Source organism: Lycium ferocissimum, chromosome 7, assembly GCF_029784015.1.
Source record: "Lycium ferocissimum isolate CSIRO_LF1 chromosome 7, AGI_CSIRO_Lferr_CH_V1, whole genome shotgun sequence".
In the NCBI taxonomy this organism is placed as follows: Eukaryota; Viridiplantae; Streptophyta; class Magnoliopsida; order Solanales; family Solanaceae; genus Lycium; species Lycium ferocissimum.
In genome coordinates this window covers 41,600,988-41,611,424 of record NC_081348.1, presented here as the reverse complement: position 1 = coordinate 41,611,424, position 10,437 = coordinate 41,600,988, and the positions used below count along the sequence as shown (strand labels likewise).

The 10,437-nt window shown below is 35.5% G+C and overlaps 1 protein-coding gene across 1 annotated transcript; it reads right to left on the bottom strand.

Annotated features, from left to right (window-relative positions):
- Positions 1 to 9,215: 9,215 nt before the first annotated feature.
- On the bottom strand, positions 9,216 to 10,437 carry LOC132065100 (auxin-responsive protein SAUR21-like). Its single transcript, XM_059458335.1, has one exon. It carries the CDS (start codon positions 9,871 to 9,873, stop codon positions 9,574 to 9,576), a length of 300 nt encoding a protein of 99 aa, XP_059314318.1. The 5' UTR covers positions 9,874 to 10,437; the 3' UTR covers positions 9,216 to 9,573.

The following is a 10,437-nucleotide window of genomic DNA, read 5'->3' as shown; positions in this document are numbered from 1 at the left end:
TCTCCGGAAGGATTAAGCCGCATCTCTATTTCTTGTGGCAGGAACAAATCCTCTCATTCCTTGGTGGATAGAAAAAATAAAAGACGTTGAAGTGAAAAACATACCTTTAAAAGAGAAAAACGCTATCTATGCATACAAAGATATATGAACATTTGTAAGTGAAACACCTAATCAATTGAAAAAAAGGCGTCGTCACCAAAATCTTCCATTCATATATCTTTTAAGTGAATTACCTTCATCAAAAGAAAACATAGAAACCGGTTGTGTTTTATTTCTTAAAGAATTTATGGAGCAGAGGGCCTTCAGCAGAAGGAAATATTGAAGCTACTGTTTTACCGTATTTATGTTTAATGGCTGGTGAAGAACCCTTTTAGTTTTTGTTAACTGAGAGAGTCTGTTCGTGTGCAACTGAAAGAGTCCTTTCACGTTAGATAAATACAATCTCTGTTTCTGTTTCTGTTGCGCCACGTCACTGGGTTGTTGTCATGCTTTTGTGTGTGTACATATATATATGTGTGTGTGGGTGCACACACACATTACTTTCACACACACATATTACTTTCTTTAAAGCTCTATAGCAAGAAGCTCTTTCACACACATGATCTACTTATTGCCGAAATTAAGCAATCCGGTCTGCAAGCACGTCTCCATCTTCTCGACAGTATTTTTTATCCATGGGAGGTTTTCTTATGTTGAGAGAGATTGAATTCTATATCTATATCTATATATTATATTATTAAAAAGAGGATAGTTTGCAATAGAATTAGGACAAGTGGCAGTGCAGGAGAATGCCATGTGTTAGTTTAAGGATAAAAAATAGTTAATTAGTTAATATTACTTAATAATTAGTTATCTTTTGCATTTGAACATAAATGTACTGATTTAAAATTAAGAAATACAAAATTAGATTAAAAATGACGTGCTCCAAAATATTAGTGCCAAGCAAACCCACAATCATCCTATCAGGGGGGTGAGCACGTTCTATGTCTCTACTGTTCTTCTTCTTCTTCTTCTTCTTTTTTTCCTTTTCCAAATACATGTTGCTACTGTGTATTTACTTTATTATTTGTTTACTTGAAAAAAAAAATTAGGATGGTTTTTCTTTTCTTTTCAAGTTACGTTAAATATTATCCACAACTCTGTATAATTTGAATGTAATTTTTTTTTAATTATTATTAACTAAACTCTCAACCGATTCCTAAATTTAAGCTTATTTTACTTTTTTTTTTTTTTTTTATAAATAGGGGAGTCATGTTTTTCTCTGTAATTTTTTTTTACTATATTTCCTTCAAAATTTTAAAATAGAAATTTTATATATTAGATTTTCAATTCTGTAATTTTTCTTACTATGTTTCATTCAAAATTTTAAAATAGGAATTTTATAAATTAGATTTCCAATTTTTACATGTATAGATTATCTACACGTACTAATTAGAATGACTACATTTTGTAGGAGAAACCACACTGAGCAGTTGTGAGGACTGGAATTCTATGAATGATTTGTCAAAAGTTAGTAATTCTAGGAGTATATCGTAATTATAGTATTTTTCGAATTCAAATATATCATTTTTACAAGAGTTATTATTTTAATCAAATTCGAAGATAACTAAAAATTAATAGAAAGATAAAAGGTTTAAAATTTGAATTTAAACTGACAGTTTTGGAAATTACAACTCCTCCACTTTGTCTAATCCAATTAATCTTATCTAATTAATAGATAAAATAAGGAAAATACCAAAAAAAAAAAAAAACAACTAACCTAAATAAACCCAAAGCCTCACCCACGTCTGCTTAACTTCCCCATTTCCCGCATGCCTTATCACATAATCTCTCCCATAACCCAACACACGGTTACACATGCGCACACATATATATTACACACCCACGAGGGCATAAGATATACTCCAATTTTCAGTGAAAAGTGTAAAATATTTGGTGTGGCTGCAAGAATTCATAACCCCTTCTTTTTCTCTTAATCATCTTTTACTTGGAATTTGCATAAAATTTATTTAGTTATAGAAATGTTAGTCAGATTGTGTGACAATATAGAGGTCTTCAATTGTCTTTAGTCTGTTTTATTATTTGTGCTTTTGCAGTTTTGACAAGTCGAATAATGTTGGAGAACATTATATTTATTGTTCTTTTCGGGATACAAATGTTTGTTACTTCTCTCTGTCATATTTTTGCACCACTAGTTTGTTTGATTTGTTGCACCTTTCGTCTTTAGAGGTTTTTTAGGATAGATGCTTACCCATAACCCATGTCAAATATTTACAAACAGTACTGAAAACTATAATTAAGTATAATTCAAACGGTGCTATCATTTTTTGTTCACATCTTTGTTCTTATTTTCGTTTCTTATTGCATGCTTTGAAAGAGCAACAACAATTTGTTCAATATGCAGGGCAATCATTTATCATCCCCACAACCAAGAATACTATCAGATAAAAAAATTATTTGCTTAAAACAATTTTCTACACATTGGATTTCCTTATGGCCACTATATACATATAGTAGCTTATATCTTTCTCATCTATGTTTTTCTTCTAAACTAATTAGGAAATCGTAGTGATCTTATAACAAAGGTGAAACAACATGTTTTTAGCCTTCAGTTTCCCCAAAACAGACACCTTTTTTTTTTTTTTTTTTTGTGTGTGTATTTGTTTGTGTTGCGGGTATTATGAAAGCAACTACATTAGAACAAAACAAAAAAGGACACCAGAAGCAAGGGAAAAATACAGGAGGTACCTATATCACAATAATTTATCTTAATTCATTATTGTTGTTTTTGCTGGTGCATTTCAACTTCTTTTGATATCATTACCATATTGCTCTTTCCATTTGACTTATATGTACGAGGTCCAGAAATTTTAAACTACTACTTGCCTTTTGTTGGTACAGTTAAAACTTCTTTGTATCATTGAAAATTTAATCTAAATCAAAGTTATGAGCATTACGTGTTGATCTCTTAAAGTCTTGTTTGAAGTCTATGTACAATCAATAGGTACGTCATGCTAGAAGTTTCAACTATTTTTATACAACAAAATACATGTTTACATGAGGGGATTACTGACAAATTTTGTAGTTAATTTCATGTTTTCTAATAGTGGTGGTGATTGCTGTAAAGAGCAAAGAGCTATCTAAATTAACAACTAAATAATAGGAGTATACATTGTTACCAATCTGTATTACGAAACAGTAACTTAGCAATATTTCCAGAAATCAGTAACTTTACAAAATCAGGAAGTATAAACAATGTAAAACAGAATCTGGAAAAATAATCAGAAAGAGTATACGAAAATAATTTTTAAGGAACCGAAATCCAGCCCACTGAATGCACAGTGTGTCCTTAAGGAAATTATTCCCCTCAAGTACCCGAGGTTGAATGTGGAATATTTCCTCCCCGGGATAGAAGGATTTCACTCACCGGTGTATTGGTACCAAAAACTCCGATGTCGGGCGAACCACTTAATGGCGATATATCACACGAAAGCAAACTTTAAGAGAGTAGAAGAATAGAAGAAAATCGAAAAATTCGTAAGGAAAAATTCGAGGATCAACGAATATATAGCTTTGTTTGGGAAAAGGTTTGCAACCTTTCGAAAAAAAATTTTTGGAAAAAACGGAGGGAAATGTTTTAAATTTCGGAAAGAAAGAAAACGGGTCGGGTCGCGGGTCAAGATCTTTAATTAATTAATTAATTATTATTTAATTAAATAATTAAAATTAAATGAAATTTGGTCCAAAAAGATTATCAATCAATCAGATCATTTGACCAAATCCAAATCCAAATCCAAATCCGAAGCCGAGCCGAGCCGAGCGACGACGACGGCGCGAGGGGAGACCCTTTTCTTGACCCTTTAGCAATACGAAGGAGTGCTTCTACTTTTAAGTAGGAAAACTTTTCTTTCCACCATCTATGAGGGACAAATGCTTATTTCATAAAGCAAGAGGGAACAACTCATTTTTCCCTCCACTTCTTTCCCTCCATTTCCCATTCAACCTATCAATTAAACCCAACAATCCCCCACATGAATGGGGAATGGCTATACGATGAAGGAATGCACGGACAAGTGTGTGATATACAAGTGAAGATTAATTGCATACGGATAAGTAGGTTTCCTTTGAACTTTCCGTAGTGTACTTATATCGGATATACTCGATCAATCGGTAGATGTGATATCTTTGAACCGTCGAACTTTGTTGTATAACTAGACAACATAAGTCACACAATTAATCCTCAACCATCTATGGTTCTCACGGTTGTGTTCGTTTCGACCATGAACACCGCCTGGTTTCGTGAATGCATAGAGAATGGGCCTTTACCATCATTCCCCTTGAAGCGGCTAGTACTTCACACTCACATAGGTGATTTCTAAACGTGTAGTCCTATAGACACACTATCTGGTCATATTCTGCCAGACTTAGATAATCATTAAAAACTTTAATGCTTTATTAACTCATTAAAAAGCCTTAAGGTTTTATCCTTGTTTCTGAACATTGTCATCATCACGAGAATGGGTTGAGTTATTTGACAATGTTGAACCGTCATTCATAACTTTGTTTGATCTCTTTGAACCTAGTTCTTGGGATCTCCAGTCTACTAGGTAGAGTTACCGCCATGATGACTTGTCCTAGGCCTTAACCCCATTCCCTCGATGATCTTTCAACAGCGTCTCTAGATAGGCCTTTTGTTAGCGGATCCGATACGTTATCTCTTGACTTTACGTAGTCAATAGAGACAAGGCCACTAGAGAGTAGCTGTCTAACGGTATTGTGTCGCCGTCGAATGTGACGCGATTTTCCGTTATACATAACGCTCCCTGCCCTACCTATTGCCGCTTGGCTATCACAATGTATACATATAGGTGCCAAAGGTTTGGGCCAAAATGGAATATCTTCCAAGAAATTTCGGAGCCATTCAAACTTCTTCACCGGCCTTGTCTAAAGCTATAAATTCGAGATTCCATTGTAGAGCGGGCGATGCATGTACGTTTTGATGATTTCCAAGACAACGCTTCTCCACCGACGGTGAAAACATATCCACTCGTGGATTTAACTTCGAATGATCCGGTGATCCGGTTCGCATCACTATATCCCTCGATTCTTTGCGGGATATTTATTATAATGCAAAGAATAGTTTTGGGTGTGTTTCAAATACCCCAAGACTCGTTTCATTGCCATCCAATGAGTTTGATTGGGATTACTCGTGAATCGACTCAGCTTGCTAATAGCACATGCTATATCTGGTCGTGTACAATTCATAATATACATCAAACTTCCCAAAACTCGTGCATAGTCCACTTGTGAGTCACTTTCACCTTCATTCTTTTGAAGTGCAAAACTTACATCAATTGGAGTCTTTGCAACATTGAAATTTAAATACTTGAACTTGTCAAGTACCTTTTCAATATAATGTGATTTGTGATAACGCTAGACCTTGTGGAGTTTTATGGATCCTAATTCCTAAGATCAAATCGGCAACCCCTAAGTCTTTCATGTCAAATTTGCTAGCGAGCATACGCTTCGTAGCATTTACATCGGCAATATCTCTACTCATTATCAACATGTCATCAACATATAAACAAACAATGACTTCATGATTTGGAGTATTTTTAATGTAAACACATTTGTCACACTCATTAATCTTAAATCCATTTGCCAACATTGTTTGGTCAAATTTCGCATGCCATTGTTTGGGTGCTTGTTTAAGTCCATAAAGTGACTTAACAAGTTTGCACACTTTCCTTTCTTTACCAGGAACCACAAAACCCTCAGGTTGTTCCATGTAAATTTCTTCCTCCAATTCTCCATTTAAGAAAGCTGTCTTGACATCCATTTGATGGATTTCAAGATCATATACGGCTGCCAGTGCCACTAACATCCGAATAGATGTTATCCTTGTTACCGGCGAATATGTGTCAAAGTAATCAAGGCCTTCTTTTTGTCTATAACCTTTGACCACAAGTCTTGCCTTATATTTGTCAATAGTGCCATCAGCTTTCATTTTCCTTTTAAAAATCCATTTTGATCCTAAAGGTTTATTTCCAGGAGGAAGATCAACCAATTCCCATGTATGGTTGTTCAAAATTGTTTCAATCTCACTATTGATTTGCCTCTTTCCAAAATCTTTGAATCGAAAGAAGACATTGCTTTGCTTTAAATGTTTGAGGCTCATTTTCAAGCAAGAATGTCACAAAATCTGGTCCAAAGGAAGTAGATGTCCTTTGACGTTTGCTACGCCTTGGATCCTCTTCACTTGGTTTACTTTCCTTTGGTTCTTCCCGCGGCCGTTTAGATCTTTCACTTGACGACTCACATTCAGTTTTATACGGATAAATGTTTTCAAAGAATTCAGCATTGTCTGATTCAATTACCGTATTAACATGAATTTCGGGATTGTCCGATTTGTGAACCAAAAACCGACAAGCTTTCTTTGTTTGTAGCATAGCCAATAAAAATACAATCCACAGTTTTTGGTCCGATTTTTACCCTTTTGGGCAAAGGAACTTGGACCTTTGCTAAACACCCCCACACTTTGAAATATTTCAAGTTGGGTTTTCTTCCTTTCCATAGTTCATATGGAATAGATTGTGTTTTCTTTGTGGGGCACCTGTTGAGTATTCGATTAGGCATGTAGAGAGCTTCCCCCACAAGTTACGCGGTAAACCGAACTTATTAATAAAGCATTCATCATTTCCTTTAATGTTCGGTTTTCCTTTCCGCAATTCCATTTGATTGTGGTGTGTAGAAGCGATAGTTTGATGAATAATTCCATATTCTAAACATATCTCTGCAAAAGGAAATTCGTATTCTCCACCCCTATCACTTCTAATCATTTTTATCTTTTTATTCAATTGATTTTCCACTTCGTTCTTGTATTGCTTAAATGCATCAATTGCTTCATCCTTACTATTAAGCAAATACACATAACGATATCGAGTGCAATCGTCAATAAAAGTTATAAAATACTTTTTCCCACCGCGTGATGGTATTGACTTCATATCACATATATCTGTGTGGATTAAGTCTAAAGGATTTGAACTCCTATCAATAGACTTATATGGATGTTTAACAAACTTAGATTCAACACAGATTTCACATTTTGATTTATTACACTCGAATTTAGGCAATACTTCCAAATTAATCAATTTTCGCAAGGTTTTGTAGTTGACATGTCCTAAACGAACATGCCATAAATCATTTGACTCCAATAAGTAAGACGAAGCTGAATTCTTATTAATACTGTCAACAACCATTACATTGAGTTTGAAAAGGCCCTCGGTGAGGTAACCCTTTCCTATGAACATATCATTCTTACTTATTACAATTTTCTCACTAACCGACGCACTTAAACCCGTTTTTGACGAGTAGTCGATGAAACTAAATTCTTCTAATTGTTGGAACGTGCGAACGTTGTTGAGAGTCGACACCTTGCCGGAAGTCATCTTCGAAGTATCTTCCCATATCCTTCAACCTTGGTACATTGCGGTATTTCCCATAAACGGTTCCTCTTCGGGTTCCAGCGGGAGCATAGGTTGCAAATGCTTCTTTTACAGCGCAAACATGTCGAGTGGCACCAGAATCAAGCCACCACTCCTTTGGGTTTCCAACCAAATTGCACTCAGATAGCATTGCACACAGATCATCCATGTCATCATTCTTCTCCACCATATTGGCTTGTCCCTTTCCTTTATCCTTTTTCGGGAGACGACAATCTGGGGCTTTGTGGCCAGCTTTCCCACAATTATAGCAATTGCCCTTGAATTTTTTCTTGTTCTGCTCCTTACTCTTTCCATAAGGTTTCTTCCTTTTCTTATTCTTTGGAGCAGCTTCTTCAACGATGTTCGCTCCCATAATTGTTGAATTTCCACGCGACTTCTTTTCAGCAACTTTATTATCTTCCTCAATCTTCAAGCGAATCACAAGATCTTCCAGTGACATTTCCTTACGCTTGTGTTTCAGATAGTTCTTGAAGTCTCTCCACGAAGGAGGCAACTTCTCAATTACAGCAGCCACTTGAAATGCCTCGTTGATCACCATACCTTCAGCAATAAGGTCATGTATAAGGACTTGGAGTTCTTGAACTTGGGTTCCAACAGTTTTACTGTCTGTCATCTTGTAGTCAAGAAACTTGGCAACCACGAATTTTTTCAAGCATGCATCTTCAGTTTTATACTTCTTTTCGAGTGCAAGCCATAATTCTTTTGAAGTTTTGGCGTTAACCGTAGACATTATACAAATCATCATCTAGTGCACTAAGGATGTATCCTTTGCACAAAAAATCTGCATGCTTCCAAGCCTCAGTAATCATAAAGCGCTGATTTTCAGGCATTCCTTCTTCAGTAGCAGGAGGATTTTCATTTGTGAACTTCTGCATGCCTAGAGTAGTCAGCCAGAAGAACATTCTCTGTTGCCATCCTTTGAAGTTGATACCAGAAAACTTCCCTGGTTTCTCTGCCCGGTGCCATCGCGTGTGTGCGGCACACACACACACACACGGCTTGACGAAGCAACATTTGTCGGCCCAACAGTCACGCCAACAGTAGCACTAGCAGTCGCACCAACAGTTGCAATTCCATTAGGAGCATTCACATCACTTTCTGTTTCCATTCTTCACTGTCAATAATTGACAAACTGTTTAATAAATGGCAAATAAAACAGAACGATGAAACGGAGAAATATATATATATATATATATATATATATATATATATATATATATATATATATATTTATTTTTTTTTATTTTTTTTTCCTTTTCGTAGAATCTGTTTCACGATGAAGTTTTTATGTTCTTCAAATCGCGTCAACGTTATGAACTTTAATAATCCAACGAAGTTTTTATGTTCTTCAAGTTGGACTAGAAAAATTCCAACGGAGTAGAAAACCAGAAGGTTTTAGTCTCCAAAACAGAATACAGACTAAAATATATAAACACTGTAATTTCCTTAAGATTGTTACCAATCTGTATTACGAAACAGTAACTTAGCAATATTTCCAGAAATCAGTAACTTTACAAAATCAGGAAGTATAAACAATGTAAAACAGAATCTGGAAAAATAATCAGAAAGAGTATTAAGGAACCGAAATCCAGCCCACTGAATGCACAGTGTGTCCTTATCTTTTTTGGGGCGTTACCAGTTATTAGATACTAGTTCTTTGTGAATTGGCCTTTCAATGGTTATCATTTAGCTCATAACTGGACACACTAATAGTCATTATTAATGGTGTGCTACAGCATCAATCCGTTGCGTAGAAGATTTGGCTATGTTATCTTCCTCTGAGTTCGAACGGTTACTGTAAGTTTCTCACTTGTACAAGGTGGGGTTTTTTTCTTTCTTTTTCTTGGGAAAATTGAAAGAACAAAAGAGCAGCTAGTCCAGCAGTACTGTTAAAGAATTTGGCATTTCATTTCCAAGACAAACCAAGTAAAACTTTGATTGCAAGGCTTTGTCTATATATAATTAAGTTTACAGCTCTTGCGTGGCAAAAGGAAAAAATGAAAATCGAAGAGAAAAGAAAGTTCTAAATCCTAAGCTCTAATCTAAGTCGGTAGAATGCTGCTTCATTTCACAAACAAGTGTTCAATCGAGAAGTAACATGAAAAAATGCATCTTCATTGCAGGGTATTGTGAGACCGCCCATCGGATGTTGAAACCCGAACTCTTCCTCTGCTTTCTGAAGCAATTCTTGAAACGAAGTATGATTCAAGTATGCAATGGGAACCACGTATCGCTTCTTCTCTGTTTCTCCTACGTAAACTGCAAAATGTCCTTTCGGCACATCTGATATTTGATTCCTCGTAAGAACAGATTGCAACTTGTGGAATTGCTTGACACTGGAAATCATAGAAAGCAAACGAATACCCATGATATGATCACTATTTTATAGTGAAAAGTAATTAACTTGGTGTTTGATATACAGGACTGAACTGGATGTGGAGATTGATTAAATTAACTGTTTGTAGTTGATCTGAAAGAAATTGTTGTGAAGGTTGCACTGGAAAGGTTATATTTATAGTAGCTCCCTTGCATGTGTTGCCACCGAAGTTCAGCTGTTGTCATGGGCTATGGGTCCCTACTTCACATGGCTTTGCTAATATGAGCCCAAATGCTCAATTAACAAATACTATAACTTAGCTAACTCCTCTGAATATATAAGCCTGAGGTGGATAATTATTAAAGAGCCCACTCGTTCCTTGTAAATTTCATTCCAAAGTGTGATACGATGCCTTGGGAAGAGTTGATCGCGTTAATGAATTTTTTTTTTTTACTAACAACAGATTGCATGTGATGAGATTATGCAAGTTTCAGTTCCTACGATGCAGAGACTCTGGAAAAGTTACCAACCATCATGGTCCTTTTTATCCGTCATTTGAAGTTAATTTGGCATATACTATTTTCCTGATAAGTTACCAACTATCCAGTCCTTTTT

Excerpts from the sequence above, each read along its gene's own strand:
- LOC132065100 (XM_059458335.1), bottom strand. The coding sequence starts at position 9,873 with ATGGGTATTCGTTTGCTTTCTATGATTTCCAGTGTCAAGCAATTCCAC.